We start from the raw sequence: 19249 nt of genomic DNA, 5'->3' as shown, positions 1-19249 counted from the left end.
CTTTTGTGGATGCAGCAACAAACTGTTTTCACAGACAGTGGTTTTCAGAAGTGTTTCTGAGCCCATGCAGTGATTTCCTCTACAGAATCATGGCTGTTTTTAATGCAGTGCTGCCTGAGAGCCCAAAGATCATGGCCAGCAAATACTGGTTTTCAGCCTTGTCCCTTACATACAGAGATTTCTCCAGATTCTCTGAATCCTTTACTGATATTATGTACCGTAGATGATGAAAAGCAAAAGTTCTTCGCTATTTTATGTTGAGAAACATTATTCTTGAATTGTTGCATTATTTGATCGTGAACCTCTCCCCATCTTTATTCCTGAAAGACCCGTTGCCAATTAACCACCAGGTGTTTTTTTTAGCATTACTCAACTTTACCAGTCTTTTGCTGCCCCCGTCCCAACTTTTTTGGAACGTGTTGCTGACATCAAATTCAAAATGGGTATATATTTTTCAAAAAACCAATAAAATTTCTCAGTTTCAACATTTGATATGTTGTCTTTATACTATTTTCAATGAAATATAGAGTTTGAATGATCTGCATATCATTGCATTTTGTTTTTATTTACATTTTGCACAGCATCCCAACTTTTTTGGAAATGGGGTTGTACATTAGCCTCTTAGCTCCAGTCCAAAACTAAAGAAGCAAAACATGAATTGGCTCATTCATCAGAGATAAGGGACACATTTTGTAAATTTGATTTGTAATCAAACCATCCTTTTAATCCAGGCCTTATACAGAGTACTTACTTTCCATTTTTGGAGGCAAGAATGAGCTAAATGTAACGAAGACATCAGCAAATAATGGAGAACTTTCACTTAACATGACCAAGCTCCTCCTGTGAGCACAACAGCACGCAACAGCACGCAAACCACCCACCTCTCAGTACTGTGGGCACTCCTTATTTTTTTAACTATGGCCGTGCAGGGAGCTGGGCATGATCTAATTTAAACCAGAGCTCAAGAAGAGCAGTAGCAGTTCACTCTAAAGAATAAGTATTTGTAAATGTTCCATAATAGTCCCTCCCCCTTCTCCCCTGTCCCATCATGTGACTCCCCTCCTGACAGACATGTGACACGGGCCCCGTGCCAATCCCAGCGAGGAAACTCAATCACATGACTGCCTCCACTAACAGTGCTGACGGTGGGTTATTGACACAAATGAGAAACAACAACTGCGTCCCTGTCTTCAGCATCTAATAGGCCTCGAATATGCCATCTATAGCACTTCGCACTATTAGCCCACATGAGCTGTGGCATTTTTGCATTTGGATTTAATTATTTTTTCACAAGAAGGCCCAACAGAGCTTTTAGTATCATTTGCAGTGTGAGGGTTTGTCACACGAAGAAAAATACAAATAATAACGACAATAATAATAATAATAATAATAAGAAGAAGAAGAAGAAGAGTAATGTTGTTATTAATATAATTTGTTGGATTTTTGTTAGTATAACAAATGAGGCTTCCTGAAAATGAGTCTGTAGTCTCTGCTGGTCTCCCCAGTACTATTTATTTATATTTATTTATTTAAACCCCACATATCTAAAATGACAGATTTTTTTTTAAATGTCTATTAAAGGGATGATTTTATGGAAAACCCAATTTTCTTTTCTTTTTTTTTATAAAAGAGTTTGATGCTGTATAAAACACTGCTACATTTGGAATCTTTAACATTCACTGTAATATATGAAAACTAAGCTGAAAAATCTGTTCTTTTTAAACTATTTTGAACGTTATTTTTGTGATGTCATGAAAAACCTGTATATTCACATATATCAGCCTATTCAGCCTACGGCACATTAGCCCCACTCATGCTGAAGTTATAAGGAATGTTTCGATCTGGATTGTTTTTTAAATAAGGAAGCAGCCCATAGAACAGAGCTCATTTACATATATCAGTCTTAAAGGCACTGTAACAAAAACAGCCATGTAAAAATGAATCAAGGCAAATGTCATAAACAGACACATAAGACAGGGGAAAAAAACATAAAAGACAAGGAAAATGCAGGATATGGGCCCTTTAATGTAGCTAAATTTTAGAAGTAGATTTATAAGTAATTTTGAACCACTCTTATTTATCCATTTTTCATCAAATGTAAAGAGGAGCTAGTACTTTCAAATTGTGTTCATGAAAAGGTCTTTCATTTTGAAGAAAAGCCCACCTGTGGAGAGCTGCTGTCAGGGTGAAACTGATACTGGATGTTGTGGTCCACGAAAGCTGAAGAGTGCAGAGCACTGGCTACAGAAACAGCAGCTGCTTCTCCTCCGGCTGAACGACCGCCTGCATCAGGAGAAAGAGACTTAGCATGGACAGCACCTTCCAAATAACATAGGCCTAAAGCAGACATCATTAAGAGAATACCTTCTCATAATCATACAGAATCACTAGATGAGCCATACCTTCAGGTACCTGCACTCCTTCCTCCTCTTGTTTTTCGTGCCTGAAAGACAATGTAAAAGTAGCTATAGTGAGTAACAGTGACTGCTGTCCAGGCATGAACATTTCACACCATTTGAAAACATAATCTGCCTTTTACATTGTGTGAATGTTTTATGATGAACAGACCAATAAAAATGTCTAAAATGGTCTTACATTATATTGATGTATATATGTGCTCATATTTTTCAAAATTTCTGCATAATTCAATGGTTATCAGGTAAACAAAGTCATTCATAATTCTGATGTGCTCCATTTAGAGAAAAAATAACAAGTCAAAACTGTTCAAAGCTTTAGTGAGGGGACCAGGAAGCCTCTAAAACCTCCCTCAGAGAAGCTATTGTATGAAATAGTTATGAATATGCTGCCTGATGTCTGAGACATTGTTTTAAGAAGGTTTTGGCCTGAAACATATTTTTATTGGTGAAGAGTTACATGCAGGACCCTTTAAGCCAGGAAAATGTCTTACTTCAGATTTTCCACTATTTTACAACCGTCAACATTCATATAAAACTTGCGTGTAGGTTCACTGGTGGTTTTGGATAGTAAATAAAATGGCTATATCTGTGTTACAGTCATGGTGACCCCTGGCTCCTATCACCACCACTGTAAAGAAATCCAAGTCTCTGCAATGAACCATTTCACATCAAACCACTTTGAATTCATCTAAGCCATCTAAATCCATTATTTTGAGTGTGACAATATATAACCATGACTGTTACTGCTGGGTTTATTACATACGTATACAAATGAACGTATAAATCTAAAAATAATAGAAATCTACTCCTCACTTGGTTACATCAACATCTAGTTCCTAATACCTTCCTGTTTTTAAGTTCACTTTGTTCTGTTGGTGACTGCCTCTCAATTGGTCACACCTCTGACATTAGAGCTTCTCTTTTAGATCAAGAGGGCATCAAAAAGAGGAGAATAGAGCCCAAGAAACTTCCTGTGCTGAGAGAAGCTGGACATACTAAGCAGTTTCACTGTGCTTCTATAGTTAAGGGGGAATTCCACCAATCTTTCAAAAATTCAACATAATTAAATGGCTGAGATGAAAATAAAGTTGTTCAGGGTTGCTTGAGAGAAACTTAGAGTGAGAACTGTTCACAGTGGTGGTGACAGGAACCAGATGTCCACCTCTAAAAGCTTCACAGAAAGTTCTTATGTAAAGGAGTTATGAATACACTGCCTGATGTCTGAGACATGGTTTCATCACAGTTTTGTGGTAAAGCTTTGGCTTAAAATGTATTTAAATCCATTAAAATTATTACATTTCAATCCATATTTGAATCCGTTCATGGTGGAAGGGTGCTGGCAGAGTTTTTTGAGGCAAAATAGTCACCCTGAAAAACTTATTTTTCAAAAACGTAAAAATATTTTCCCAGAATACTCATGTAGGTTCACTGATGGTTTTGGATAGCAAATAAAATGTCTATATTTGTGTTGTAGACATTGTGACTTCTGGTTTCTATCATCACCACTGTAAAGAAATCTAAGTCTGTAAGTTTCTCTACAAATGAACCATTTCACGTTTAATCACTCTGAATGACTGTTTACATCTCAAGGACAGAATTATTCGGAAATTTTGAAAAATTGGTGGAATTCTCCTTTAAGTTCCAGCGCTCGTTTAGCCTCTTCACGAGGCTTAAGTTGGCTATTTATTCGCCAACCTCTTGCTCGAATTTTTCCGTTCTACCTTAAATGGTACAGCAGTTACATTCTGGTGTCTGAGACCATTTAAGGTGGAACGGAAAAACAAATTCGAATAAGAAGCTGAATTCAGCTTCGTCTCTTCTGCTCACCTCTTTAGACGCTTAAAACCAATGACCAACACGAAATACACGTTTCGAAACAGTTTTACAGCTTTGTCAACTCACATTCCAGGCAGAAGTGAACTTTCTATCAGCTTATTCAAATACTGATATTTACAGCTGCCTCAAACTGCACAGCACAGAATGTAGGCGTTACATTTCCTTAATAAACTGTCTCTTAGAGGTGCTAAAAGTCAGAGGTTTGGGGTGTTTACCTCGCTGAGGTGTCCACTCTCTGCTCCAGAACCTCCATCTGCCTCCAGCTGTGGGAGAGTGGGCGAGCTGCGAGCTGATCACGGGAACAAACACTCGGGTCACGTGAGAGCGGTAACTGGGGCTGAAGGAGGGAGGGACTATGCTATCGCTAGACTTAAAGGGGAGATCCAATGATTTTTCAAAATTTCTGCACAGTTCAGTCGTTGAGATGTAAGTGATCTGGAGTGGTTTAAATTGAAATGGTGCACTGTGGAGAAATTTGCCGACAGTGGTGGTGATAGGAACCGGGGGTCGCTATGTCTACAACACAAATATAGTTATTTTACCAGTGAACCTACGCGTGTCTTCTGAGTTTTTAGATGTAATGCTGATGATAAAATAGAGATAAATCTGAAAAGATAAGTCATTTTTGGGGACTGTTTTGCTTTACAGCACGCTGTGTGTACAACCATGAATGTACTTAAAAGCTTTCGCCCAAAACCTTCTAGGAACTATTACAAAACAACGTCTCCGGCATCAGGCAACGCATTTATAACAGTTCTACTTACAAACTTTCTGTGACTGAACTTTTAGAGGCATTCAACTCTTCAGACGTGTGTTTTTTTTAAACCCATTGCTCTCTGTAAACCAGTTTTTATCAGTATTATTTCTTTGGTTTGGTTTTTGTGTATTACTGTTTTTAGTACCACTGCGCGCTGGATTGTAATTGCAGTTGTAAGATGCCTAAATGAGGATTTTTTTGTATAATTAATTAATTAATTAATTAATTAATTAATAGAGGAGAACATTTTGATCAAACTTTAATTTGTCTTTACAGAGCTATTGCTATGGTATCCCAGGAGGTTGCTAATGTGGTGTTAGGTCATTGCAATTATATGTCAGGTGGTTGCTGAGGTGTTGCTGGGCCTTTACTACATTATCCAAGGTGATTGCTAAGGTGTTGCTAGGCCGTTGCTATCCCTATTTATTTTTTTGTTTGTTTGTTTGTTTATGTATGTACGTATGTATGCGATCCTCCCAGGTACAATGCATGTACTTACAATATACTGATAAACACCACATGGTCAAAAATAATTGCTTAAATACTGCTATGATTGTAATGTTTATAGTGTTTATCAGCATTTTATAGCCCCTCTAATCTTCACAGGAGTACAAAAATAGAATTATAGTGAACAATCATCCCAATCATACAGTCTTTGAATGTCAGCTACACTTATCATGTGATTACAGTATTTAGTGTTAATTTATTTTAGTATTTAGTGCGGTTTTATATCGGAGACTGTAGATTTTGTCACGTGTTGATCATGTTTTATATAACACAGAATTTGTAATTCTCCAGCTCTTACTTGAGCCTCACCTTTAACCTACTTTTTGCGTACGGAACGCAAAAGCTGCTTTGTTTCAGCCAGACCGTGATTGTGGGGAACACACGAGATAAACGACAGCTTACCAGCTGATTGGCTCGTCTAGGAGAATTCTCGGATCCGATTGGCTGCAGCAGCAGGCGTGCTCCGCTTGTCCCGCCTACCCAGTATCACATCGATAAGGGTCCGACTGTTAGCCGTTAGCCGCTAGCCGCAGCGATGGCAGCCCGGGTTTTGGTCGGAGTGAAGCGGGTCATCGACTATGCCGTGAAGGTACGTGTCCGTTTAGTGTCGCGGTAAACGCAGCCGTGCATCAGCTTCTTAAAGCAGCGAACGTATTAAGTTTACATTTTAATGGCGCTTGTTGTGAGAGCGGCGGTTAGCGGCTGTGGCTAAAGCAGGTAAACCAGAGTTAAACACGGGACACCAAGGTCAGCGCGCATAGAGTTGACTGTCTGAGACGTTATTAAACTATTTATTTCAAGTGTATTTATGTGGACATTTATTTATCATTTCATGTATTTGCTTTGTTGTCTTTTTTGCTGGCATGTAGTTTAGCCTCCTTCATTCATTTTTGCTGACAGTTGGCTTGCATGTAACTGATACTGGAGTGTGTTCAAACAATATTTATTTCCAGTATTTATTTTTACAGTATTTATTTATTTTCTTCACTCTTTTGTAGTTTTCTTCTACTACTACTACTACTAATACTACTAATAAGAATAATAATAATGATAATAACAGGAAGACGAGGAAAAAAATTATGATAAAGCATAATATGCTTTAAAAAGCATGCAAATAGTACAAGCATATGTTAAAGAACAGCAAGAAGGGGGAAGAAGTCAAAAACTACTTGACACATAACATTAATAAGTAAGTTGTGATATTTTTTTAAATACTGTTTAAAGAAATGGTTTGACGAAAAAATCTAATTTACACAATTTTCTACGTACCCCAGTTGTAGTCGACTGGCTGAGAAATGTCTGAAATCTGAATTTTGCTTCTTTAGTTTGGAGCTGTAGCGGCGAGGCTAACATTGCTATCAAACACTGGAACTCAGTAGTCACCCAAATAGCCTGAACCGTTTCTGTAAAAATACTTCAACAAAACTTCTCTCAACCCCCTCAGACCACATCCAGGTCTTTACTGAGGTTGTGCAAGACTTGTCAAAGTGGAAAGAAGTGGCTGCCTGTGGCAATGAAGTTCTGTTTATTTTTATAGCTCAGTAAGTGAGCTTTCATGCTCTGCTTTAAGCCTTATTGTCAAGTCTGTGTGACCTTTCTGAAGAGCTCAGCAGGTCAAGAAAAGTGTTGGGGATGTATTTACAGAAAAGATTTGGGTGACTATTGAGTTCTTGTGTGAAAAATGTTGGGCTCGTAGCTGTAGGTACGAATAAAAAAAAAAGCAAAATTAGGATAAGTGGAAGATTTTCAGCTAAACTGTTCCTTTAACAGAATGTGGCTGACCAAGCTGAACAGACAATTTTTTTCTATAATAGAGTAGTCTCATACATTATCTTTTGTAATCCGATGGTTAAGGGAACTTGGAACAGCTGGAAAAGTGTGAAAATTCAGAAAATAATAACTTTTTTGCAAAAGTGTATAAATATTAAATTTGCTTCTAAAAGTCTTTAGCTACTCTCTTAAACTGCACTCTGAACAATGCATATTACATGTTATGCTTGATTTGTAGTCAGTTGCCTTTATAGACCTTACAAATAGCATGGAATCCACTCATAGGCAGTTTTAAAGCAGTCTGGAGAAGCTTGATGGAACTTCACAAGAAAAGGTCAGGAACTCTGTTATAGTTATATTGATGTTTTCAGGCCAGAGGCCGAGCTTGCTTGTTTGATATGCATCCAACTGGCTTAGGAAGCATAATCTATTTCTACCTTCTCTTGTACACGGTTCTCCACAGCTGGCCAGCTACTCATGAACCAGTGTTGGAAGACAGAGTGCCAAAATCAGTCTGGTCACTGAAGCAGGGGGCTTAGTTTTGACAGTTGTCGGCAGTGCCGGTTCAGACTGTCTATTTTGTATGTGTAGGCTGTCAATCGATCATCTAACACGACTTCATGGGTTTAGGGGCAAAGACACGTAGGCCTAGATTCACTAATACTCTATCTATCGCTATTGAATATTGCTTCTCTACTGGGTGGAAGGTCATCAGATCTCCTCTTGCTGTTCATGTTCAAACAATAGGTTAACAATGAATTGGAGGTGACACTCATTGCAGGTTGTACAACAAAACGTGCTGTGGCGCCCCCTTAATATTCGATTATATTTGAATGTTCCAAATGAGTAATTTACAGCAAAAGACAGAAATACAATTTTACAAGTGTTTGCCTATAACAGAATACAAAGTAAAGGTTTGGAAAAATGTACAATCACGATACTTCAGGGCAGTTTTACAAAACACGATGTGTCACTATTTATTTTTTCTGACATCTGATAAGTAAGAACAGACAAGGTAGTGCCATATTTTGAAAATACTATCAAATACTGTGAATCTGTTCACTTGTATTCAGCATTTCACTGCACTAAATTCAATTAGACAGGACTAATTATGCTGTCTTTGTAACCAAAGATGCAGTTGGGAGGTGATTAGGTACTGATGATATCTGCAGTATGCTCAGAAAAGCTTAATGTGGCATAGTGGGACGTAATTTATCACAATAATGATAAATATTATCATATTGCCCAGTCCTAGTCTAGCATGGATGTTGTCAGTGTTCCACAAAGAGTTTTGTTGTTCACCGGTATGTTAATTTTAATTTCTGTAGCTTATCAAAATTATCTGCTGTTGTATTGTGTCCATAAATGCTGTGCTTATTTGGTCGCAAAATGGTGTTTTCACAAAAGTTCTGTCTTTAACTGATGTTTACTACGTTATTGAACATTTCCCTATAGCAGCGGTCGGCAACCCAAATGCTAAGAAGAGCCATTTTGTCCTTTCAACAAAAATCAAACCACCTTGGGAGGCACAACATTTTATGTGCATTTTACTATCTTGACTGTAAATATGTCTCAATATGTGCTAATATGCTAATAGCTTTAGCTCAACTATAGCCGCTTTTCTCACATCTCCGGCAGGAAACTTTTCCTCAAAAGTAGAATAGTTTCCTGTGTCTCTCAATGTTTGAATTTTTACGAGGCTGAAGTCAGCTTCTCATTCGCCAGGTTCTTGTTCTCATTTTCCCGTTCCACCTTAAATGCTGCCTGAGATGGCAGAATGTAACAGCTGCACCATTTAAGGTGTGACGGGACAATTCGAACGAGAAGGTGACTTCAGCTTCACAACTTCTTAGTGTTTGTCAGTTTCTCAGTGCAGATTAAACGTATCGGGAAATCAGCTGGATTGCTTATAAATGCAAAAAAGTCCATTCATGTCAATTATTGATGTTCGTCTTAAATCCTTCTCTGTCGTTAGCTGCTAGCTAGGCGAAATTTGTTGTCTGCATTGCTATGGTGACCAACAGTCTGCGCACCATTTATTTAAGACCATTTATTGTTAAAACTGTGTTAGAACTATCAGCAGAGCTTTATTTAAGTGTAAAGGAGGATTATTTTATTTTTACCTAAAATTCTAATTCTGCATGAAGTTACATTCAAAGTTAAGAAAATATTTCCTTCTCCTGTGCAGTTACCATTTTGGAGATACAAGCAATGATATGAAGAATTTATATGAAAATGGGTGAGTGGTGCATTGATAAGAGATGGGGAGTCAAGGCATATGAGTCGCATGTTGACCGATTCGCACTGCAATTATTGACTCACTGACTCAAAAGTAATTAAATTAGGGCCACATTGGTGCTCAGTCATTTCTGCAGTGCTGTTCTGCGACTTGCACCGACATCAGGTTCAATATGGCTTCAAATGATGAGCCTTTCATTATAGAAACCCTTCAGGCTGAGGAACAGAATGAAGCGCTACATGCAGTAAATGCAGTGTTAATGTGTTTGTGATTCATTAGCATGTAGTTTGGATAGCAAGCATGCTAGCAAGCACAAAAGCTAATTTTTCAGCTATATAGTTCATGTCAGCTAATCTAGCTGAAGGTTTAGTAAATTAGAGATCACAATCCAATAACCAAGTTACTTGAACTTCAGCTGAGGTAACTATTGCGCTAGCTAGCTAGCATATTTGATATACATACTACAGGCTAGCCAGCCATTTTAAGTTGTTTTGTGTCTGTCTTTCAAACGCTTGCTGCGTTTAACGCTTCAGTTCTGACTGAAGGTTTTTCTGAAATGAAAGGCCTGTTTAAAGTCTGACAGATTTGTTAGGGGTTTACTTTTGTACAACGCTTTCAGCTAAGTGAATGAAGGACCAAACTAAAATTCTGTACTAAACACTTGTACTAGCAAGAAGTGACGGGTTTTTTGTTTTTTTTTGAAAGAGAAATTTCTTGTTCTTGATGAAAAAGATTTCTGCTTTTGATCCACTCCATCCTGTCACTCATCACGGCCCACAATCCGTTTCTCTTTCAGATCCGAGTGAAGCCTGATAACACTGGAGTGGTCACGGATGGCGTGAAACACTCAATGAACCCCTTCTGTGAGATCGCAGTGGAGGAGGCCGTCCGGCTCAAAGAGAAGAAGCTAATTAAGGAGGTTGTGGCAGTCAGCTGTGGGCCCCAGCAAGTGCAGGTAACAAGCAATGTCAAAGCAGTCCAGCAGAGGGTGCTATAGCTCTGAGCACTGTATTACTGCATTAGGGTGCTTGTCGGCCGGTTGTGTATACTAGTTGGTTGAAGGGGAATTACAATTTTTATTTTTTTTTCCCCAAAAATGTATTAATTACTGGGATGTGAACAGCCATTCAGAGTGGTTTGGTGCGAAATGGTTCATTGTACAGAAACTTACAGACACAGATTTCTTTACAGTGGTGGTGATAGGAACCAGGGTCGCCATTATTACAACACAGATATAACCATTTTAAATACTACCCAGCCCACTAGTGATCTTGCTCACCTTTTCATATATTAAAGTTTTCATGTATAATGTTGTTAAAAGTGAAATAGTGGTAAAACTGAAAAGTTTTGGTTTAAGATGTCCTGCATGAGTGGGCAGACCTCACATGTACCTTGTATCTATACTCATTGTCCAGTTTATCAGATTCAGTTACCAGATAGGGGCACTTTGTAGGTCTACAATTGCTGATTGTAGTCTCTCTGTTTCTCTGCAGAATTTCTAAGCTTTATCATCAATGGGCAGGACCCCCACAGGACTACCAATGACTAGATATTGTTTGGGTGGTGGATCATTCTAAGCACCATAAAGGTTCCTCTTTATAGGTCCCTCTTTATTCAGAACCTCCCATCAATTATTTTTATGTGATTCAAGCCAAGCAAGTGCCTCACTTTTGTTGAGAAACCAGTTTTAAGTTATGTTTGGGGTCATTGTCTTGTTGAAATGCCCATCTTCTTCCTTTTTTGGCCGATGAACAACGCTGAAAATAGAGTCTCTGATTATCTTTACCCTGGAAGGAGTTTTGCAAAAGGTCCATTTTCAGTGACCTAAAATGCAGTTTGCATGTGGACGAAAGGCTAAAATGCATAGAAAAAGATCCGTTATTAAAAATACCCGTGTACGTGTGGACAAGGCCTAAATTATCCTTGAATGTCCCTGTACATTGCTCCAGTTCCATTGCAGAAAAGCAGCCTCAAATCATGATGCTCTCCCCTTCATACTTCCCTGTGTTTGGGATTATATGCGCAGTCGTCTTTCTCCAAACATGACAAGTTAAATTATTTCCAAAGATTCCTATTTTATTCTATCTGAGCAGAGCACATTGTCCTAAAAGAGTTCTGATCAAAATGCTTGTTTGTAAATTTTAGATGTACACAAAAGGTGTAAATTTGAAGTGGATATATGAATTATAACATACTGAATGTCAAAAACAAGTGACTGAATACATTTCAGTTACAGTGTTTTACATTGTGTCTCTTCACTGATATTAAATCATATAGTTGGACTTTATTCAAGTTCTGACTGGTAAAGACTGTAGCCGATATGTACCAAACGTCTTGGAGTGAGATTGCTGACCTTGCCTTTGCCTTGTACCTACTAATAAGCAGGCTTATGGGGGTGAAGCTGTTCCTAGATCAGTTCTTTTAATCTGATTCTGCACAAAAGTAGGCCAAAATGCCAAAATCATGTGAATTTCAGCAAACACAAGCAACACACACTCTTTTTTTGCAGGAGACCATTCGTACAGCGCTGGCTATGGGAGCGGACCGCGGTATTCATGTGGAAGTTTCCGGAAAAGACTACGACTCTCTCGGACCTCTGCAGGTGTCCAAGATCCTGGCGGCTCTGGCCAAAAAAGAAGAGGCATCCCTCATCATCCTCGGGAAACAGGTAGCTTGGTTGAAAGATTTCTGAAAATATGTGGTCATAAGAGAGAATCTGTGCTCTGTAAAAGTACTCCACTTTAAGATGACGATGTGGTGCCATCATTGCATCAAGTATTCCTTGGATATTCTATTCCATGGAAGCCTTATTTTAAAACCTGATCATCAGTATTGACTTAAAGACTTAAATTAAATGCAGGGTAGATGTGAAATGAAGTTTATAGAGGAAGGTAATGATGTGGCATTATTAAAACTAAACAGAAGCCTTTATTAATATCCTTTAATAGGCTTTATGGTACTAAAATAAATTTTCTTTCAAGTCTAACTGAGGTTATAGAATGGAAATTGGCATCAAAACACTGGTGATAAATGTTACTGAGAATTAATTAATATCTTAGAAGCCCAGATGGACCTGTTGTGTTTAGGATCATATAAATTCTGTCAGTGTTAATTTAATTCTGGTGTTGTTGTTTTTTTATTGTGTATTTGCTGTCTGACAGGCTATTGACGATGACTGTAATCAGACTGGTCAGATGACAGCAGCCCTCTTGGACTGGCCCCAGGTTTGTCTGTGCTTTCAGCTGGTCACCACACGTACAGCTTCTTTCATTTGCTTTATGTGCTTAATGACGTTCACTGCAGTTTTGTGAAGCATTAAGGATGTTTACTAGCAGGCTAAAATTTAACACATGCCCCAGAGAGACTTTATCACAATGGCGCTCATGTTTGTTGTTATGTATGTGTACTTATTTTATTTGGGTCACTGAGTCACATGTACACCTCAGTCTAACATTACAGCATACTCTGATAAGCCAGTGATCGTTGACCTTGTGTATTGTCTGAGTGAGATATTTGTAGTTTCATCAACCAGTCCATTGTTCAAGTGCTCAGCAATCCAGACTAAGGTGTGACATTTGATAAAGTTGTAATGCAGCCTGTCCACCAGAGGTCAGAGCAGAGCTTTACAAGTATCCTCTTTAGTTGTTCCTAAGATATTGTTTTGCTAATAGAAATGTATAGATTAAAGATAAAGTTTTATTAAATTAACATGGTTTAAAAAAACTTTTAATTTTAATCCTAATCCTTTTAATTTTAATTAATTTTAATCCTGAACTGCATGGTGTTGCCATATGGCAACAATTATTTTATTTTTTTTGCCTAATGACTCTAAAAGTCCATTTTTCTCTTTTCCTTTGAGAAACTGAAGCTGTGGTGTACAATTCAATAGTCCTTCAGGAAAAAAAAATAGATCTACTATGAGTGATTTTAGTGTAAATAAAATAAGTTAAGATTTTATTAAGTGACAAAATATGTGGCAATGGAGCTGCAATCTGCAGTGCTTACAATGGGAGTAAATGCACTGCCCTCGTATTGGACACTGCCATTTTCACATCATTTTTACTTTCCAAGTTGATGTTTTTACTCATACAATTAGTTTTATATTCCTTTGTGTATTCTTAAAACATTTATGCATATGTATATTGATGCCGTTATGTGCTTTTCTTATTCCTAGATGAGTTATGTCCTGTTTTTCATTGACTTTCACTGATTATTTTTTTTTTATGTGTATTTCATAATTAAAACAGCAGCTGAGTAGGTTGCCATGGTGATGTAGAACTATTAAAAGTGGTCTACTGAGGCAGAAGATCCAGGGTTTGAGTGTAAACAGAAGAACATTAGTGATGGCTATTTGTTTTGGTTAACACAGGGGACCTTTGCCTCAGAGGTGGCAATCGAGGGAGACAAACTGAAGGTGATCCGAGAGATCGACGGTGGACTGGAGACCATAAAGATTAACCTGCCCGCGGTGGTGACTGCTGACCTTCGCCTCAATACCCCCAGATACGCCACACTGCCCAACATCATGGTACACTATCGTCACAGATGTGTCTATTTTTATTCTGTTTGATGCTTATGGACCACAGCGAGTGCTCTGTGGTTGTTACCCTGTACTTTTATTATATTATTTATATTAGGCATGGATGTTCAACACCTTTTCTAACCTTTTTAACCCATTAATGTCCAACAACATGATTTAGTATGAAATAGAAAAATGCCAAAGCAAAGTAATGATATTTTGTACAGATATATATCTTAGATCAATAAATATCAATCCTAGTAGCCCCATACTGTATATTGTCTCATCCGACAACTCATTAACTGATTAATTGCTTAATAAAACTGATCGGTAACTCCTTGTGGTCTGGGTCAGGTGTATAGAGTAAGGAAAACTTTTTTTTCTAAAGAAAAATGTGCAGAGCGTGGGGTCAGGTGGACTGGGATTGGGAGCCCCTGCCTTAGATCACATGTGTCAGGCTCTCTGACATCTAACCGTTTCCATTTGATTTTTTTTTTAAGTAGAATTTTCATATCTTTGATTCACAATCAGTTTTGGTTTTGTTAAAAATTAGTCCTGATCGACTACTTTTAATATGCTAAATTAAGTAAAACTTGCTTAACAAAACTTACTTTACAGCCATACAAGATTTATTGTCAGGTACAATTTCAGATATGACATATCAACTTTAATGTATTTTAAAAGATAATTCATCCCAACATCCTAACAAGAGAACATGTTATAACACAATCACAGATGTTTAAGCATTTATTTCTGTGTTAAGCTAATATAAGAGCTGGTGAGATTATTTATTAAGTAGTGTGAAAATAAGTTAACCTGTCCACTACAGAGAACACTCTAAAATCTGTCATTTTTCTGCAGATTGTAAAGCAGTTTCTTTTTATTTGCCAAGTTTAACATATCAAAACTTTTACATAGGCCTCACTTTTGTTTCCTTTCCTTTCTGATAAATACAGAAAATAAAGAGCAATTGTGCATTAAAATGTGCAGAAGTTTGTTCACTTTAACTTTTGCATACCTCTGTATGTGACTACCAGCTGACATACAGACATTACATGCACTGTACAAGTCTTTTAGTTTAACTATTTCCATATACAGCTGTGCTTAGATTTGTCCATTTGGCTTAGCACAGGCTGCAACATTGCTGCGTATGTCCCCATTTTCTCTCACATGGAGTCAACATTTGAGTAAAAAGAATTATGATAATACATTGTTTATCTCACTTTATTATTTCCAAAATGCATATACCTTATTTGAATACTCAGTGAAGTGAACAAACGCTGACAAGTTTCTGTTTGTGGCCCTATAGAAAGCCAAAAAGAAGAAAATCACGAACGTAAAGCCTGGAGAGCTGGGCGTGGACCTGACCTCTCGGCTGGAGGTCCTGCGGGTGGACGAGCCTCCACAGAGACAGGCCGGAGTGAAGGTGGAGTCGGTGGAGGATCTGGTCAGCAAACTGAAGGAGGCAGGAAGAATTTAGAGGCAGCTAGAGCAGCAGGAGCAGCACGCACACATCTACTGGGGTAACATGCTGTTTAAAAATACTCTGCTGTGTAGATTTAGTAATGGATACTTTTATCCATGTTTATAGATTGATAAATAAATCCTAGTGTGGGAACAAACTGAGTGAGAAGTTTCTAGACCAATTCAACGCTTTGTGAAGGTGGGGCTCATAGTGGGGAACGATGGTGCACTCGTCAGTGTTGTCCAAGGACAGTTAGCTCATGGATGGAACGTAAGTTAGCATGGTTGAAAAGTCCTCCAGGAAATTCCAAATAAGTATGTAGATGTGTGTGGAACACATTAAAATACTTCATTACCTCCTGCAAGTGAAAAACAGTTCCATTAACTAAGCTAGCTAGCTTGTTTTGCTTGGGTTAGACCCTAAGAGAACGGACTAGAGAAATTTGGGGGTGGGATTTAAAGGGGCATACCCGTGCATTTCACTGCAATCCAGACAAAAGCTTAATAATTGTCTGCAGACATGTATTCAAGGCCCTGTAAGGCTACTTTTGTGGAGCCTGAATTTGGCTCTTCTTTTATTCATTTTAAAACTTAAATCCTTGGTTGCCATCAACTTTATGTGGCCTTGCACTTAACAATGCTTATATCCAATTAAGTCTGGCACTGCAGAATGTCGAGTCACATGACATTAAAATCTCACAGGAGCAAGACGGCAGTAGTTTTTGAAGTCAGGCGCTGCAATTGCTCACCATCCGCTGCACAAGCTACAGCACACCTTTATGACATCAGAATATCACCCTTATCCAACCTCCGATGACAAACATGACGCATGTGACGTTTGTGTTGTTTTTACAGACCTTCAGATCTGTTATTTCCTATGGTGATCTCGCCCAAAGGAGATGCCATGTATTTAATTTCATCCTTCTGGCAGCTCGTTTTTTTACATATAGCCACCATACACTGTTTTTATTTCCAGCAAAAAAGCTGTAAAAACATATTGGGTCAGGAGTTTTTTTATTTTAAAAGAAATAATGCGCCAGTAGGTCATAATCTTCTCTTTAGATATAAAAAGATCTAAAAAAAAAACTCTCTAATAGTGCATCTCTAGCAAGTTCACGCCGACCGTCAAGTCAAAAACAAACACATCCATCGATACAATTATGCTGATTTTAGGCTGTTTGCGTCATGCTAATTGGTAGATGTAGCTAACAAACACAGATGCTTATATTAGCCTCATAGCTCCAGTGCAAAACTACAGAAGCACCAAACATGTCTTGGTTTGCTTTTTGGGGTAAGGGGAGAAATGTGTACACTTTGACTTAGTAGTTTTAGTTTTAAATAAATCTAGTTTTAAATAAAAAGTAATTCACAGGCTCTAACCTAACCTTTTTTGTGTGTTGTGTTTGTTGAATCTGCAGGTCTGTTCATGGTGGTGGAACCTACATCAAACTCCACACTCTCGCTGTGATCCCCCGCCTGGCCAGCTGCTTCAGGCGTTCTGACTCCATCTACGTGTTTGTATAGCAGTGCTGAGAGACACTGGCCCAAATGAATCAGTCTTCTCAGAGTAATGGTGCTTATCTATGATCAGCTGATGGCTTACATCCTATTGAGTACTATTATAATAGCTAATTCTACATACTGATGAATTACATATATGAACAAGGTAGGATTAGCTTTATTGACTGTTAATGGTTCTTATAGCTGCCAACACGCATCACTGATAGGAACACAGGTAGTTAATGTTTGATGATACCACACTTGATCTTACTATTGCTCTAAACTATTCTAATCAACATGTATTGTTGAACCATTAAACATGTTGCCCATCATGGTGAGAGGGACCTGTTTATCATTAATTCCGACTGACCTACACCCATATACTTGCGCCTAATGATAGGAGGCATCCTTGAATTATTCATTACTAAAACATTGTCTTCATGTCAGTCATCCCTACATATCAAACCTATAACTGCCCGTTGCATTGTCGGAAACTCTTACAGCATTAGCTGAAGATGTCTGACTGTGGGGGAAGACATTACTGAGGGCTCTTGTCATTTGTTTTGAAATGGCAGAGCCATATTCCTTACAGACACAGCCAACCTGTACAGTCATTTTAAAGTTGTATAGTTCATATAAATATCAGTGTTGTTTAATGTAATACTGTTCTGGCTGGACAGTGTCTCTCAGCATGAACTGGAAAGGGAGAAACGAACACTTTCTATGCCGCAAGCGCCTCCAATGAGTTTTGATTGTACAGTATCCTACTGTGAAAATAAAGATAGTCTGTCCTTTTCAGTTGCATTGCTTTGTTTTTGTTACAGAAGGTACCATTTTGGTCATCTACCTTTTAATTCTGAGGAATGTTCAAAGTCTCCTTGGAAGTGGTCATGGCGGGCTCTGAGGAAGAAAGAAACACCATTTGTCAGAGGTGGAAAAGTATTGAAAAACTGTACTTTAAAGGGGAATTCCAAAATTTCATCAAGACATTAATAAAGTAATTCAGAGTGGTTTGACGTTAAATGCTCTGTGCTAGAGAAACTTGCCGAGTCACAGTGGTGGTCATAGGAACCAGAGTTTAATGCCTTTAAAAAGCTTCCTTACAGAAGGTTATTAATGACATTGTTACAGATATAACATGTATAATGCCTGAAGAATTGCTTTTTTTTCAATAGTTTTAAGAAGGTTTTAGCTTTTTCTTTCCATTCATAGTGGAGGGGTACATGCAGGGTGTGTAATACAAAATGGTCTCTAAAGAAACCTTATTTTTGCAGATTTACCCCTATTTTAGCTTCATCTACAGTCCATATAATATTCAAAAGACAAGTGTAGGTTCACTGGCGGTTTTGGATAGTAAATAAAATGGCTGTATTTGTGTTGTAGACATTGTGACTCCTGGTTCCCATCACCACTGTAAACACCTGAGTCAGTTTCTCTAGACTGAACCATATCACTACAAAAAAACTGAGTGACTTTGTTTACATCTCAATGCTTCCTTTATGTTTGTTTCTGGCAGTGGCAAACCTTAAAATGCAGCTTTAAATTTAACCCTAAAGATCTTATTTTCTGCAAGCTGCTACAGGCCATTGAGATTTGTAATGAGTACTTGGAAGATCTAAATGAAAATGTATAGAGTGAAACCGGTTGCTTTCTTTTGTAAATGTAATTGAATAAAATATTTCATTTCAATAATCCTTAAGTAAAGTACAAATCTTACAAAATAATACTTAAGTATAGTGACTAAGTACAGTCACTCCAGTGTTTTCCACCCCTGCCACTAGCAATGATTTATTACCATTTCCTCTGCTGCCTTGTAATAAGCCAAACATATTGGCATGCTAATCATCATTTTAGGTTCCTGTCATTCCTGAAGCCTGAACTCTAGAGTGTGCATTATGTTTCAGTGCGGTTCCTTGCTTGCTGGATAGATGAATTAAATTCCATTTCAACAGGGTTCAATAGAGACTGACAGCACATGCAGAATGAGCAATTAGCATGAGGAGAATTTCAAATGTAGAGCATCTGAAGCCTGATATTCAGCTGAGAAATGTTCCAGCGATCTTCCTCCATGCTCTCTGAGGGGAGGTTTTACCAACATACCCGCCAAGGTTATGTCTCTCCATGTCTGTTCTACAGCCTTGGAGCAGCTTCATTTTCTCTCATAAAGCTTGCATTATCATTTTAAGAGGAATTTCTCATTTTGCCTGCAGCAGAACGTGGATAATTTCCTGTCCAGCTCT

General features: G+C 38.1%; 2 protein-coding genes across 3 annotated transcripts in view; one reads left to right on the top strand and one right to left on the bottom strand.

Moving 5' to 3' along the window:
- LOC118799206 (upstream stimulatory factor 2) overlaps positions 1 to 6878 on the bottom strand; it is a 35313-nt gene extending 28435 nt beyond the window's left edge. For both annotated transcript variants that reach the window (XM_036558941.1, XM_036558942.1), the window contains exons 1-4: positions 6787 to 6878; positions 4469 to 4542; positions 2403 to 2443; positions 2165 to 2283 (exon numbers count right to left, since the gene is read on the bottom strand). In XM_036558941.1, the coding sequence (XP_036414834.1) occupies positions 2165 to 2283; positions 2403 to 2443; positions 4469 to 4542; positions 6787 to 6870 (318 nt within the window). In that variant the 5' untranslated portion in view covers positions 6871 to 6878. The remainder of the gene's footprint in view (positions 1 to 2164; positions 2284 to 2402; positions 2444 to 4468; positions 4543 to 6786) is intronic.
- On the top strand, positions 6003 to 17807 carry etfb (electron transfer flavoprotein subunit beta). The gene is made up of 7 exons (XM_036558943.1): positions 6003 to 6106; positions 10323 to 10481; positions 12036 to 12194; positions 12688 to 12750; positions 13896 to 14054; positions 15355 to 15568; positions 16928 to 17807. Exons 1-6 carry the CDS (start codon positions 6053 to 6055, stop codon positions 15523 to 15525), a joined length of 765 nt encoding a protein of 254 aa, XP_036414836.1. The 5' UTR covers positions 6003 to 6052; the 3' UTR covers positions 15526 to 15568; positions 16928 to 17807.
- Positions 17808 to 19249: the final 1442 nt, after the last annotated feature.

This window comes from Colossoma macropomum, unplaced genomic scaffold, assembly GCF_904425465.1.
Source record: "Colossoma macropomum unplaced genomic scaffold, Colossoma_macropomum, whole genome shotgun sequence".
Lineage (NCBI taxonomy): Eukaryota > Metazoa > Chordata > Actinopteri > Characiformes > Serrasalmidae > Colossoma > Colossoma macropomum.
Note: the sequence above shows the minus strand (reverse complement) of the source record. Positions and strands in the feature narration are given on the sequence as shown.

What these genes read in the sequence shown, in the direction of transcription:
- etfb (XM_036558943.1), top strand. Translation starts at nt 6,053, where the DNA reads ATGGCAGCCCGGGTTTTGGTCGGAGTGAAGCGGGTCATCGACTATGCC. An exon ending in GTGGGCCCCAGCAAGTGCAG is followed by an intron (nt 10,482 to 12,035) that starts GTAACAAGCAAT and finishes CTTTTTTTGCAG; the next exon opens with GAGACCATTCGTACAGCGCT. An exon ending in CCACACTGCCCAACATCATG is followed by an intron (nt 14,055 to 15,354) that starts GTACACTATCGT and finishes GTGGCCCTATAG; the next exon opens with AAAGCCAAAAAGAAGAAAAT.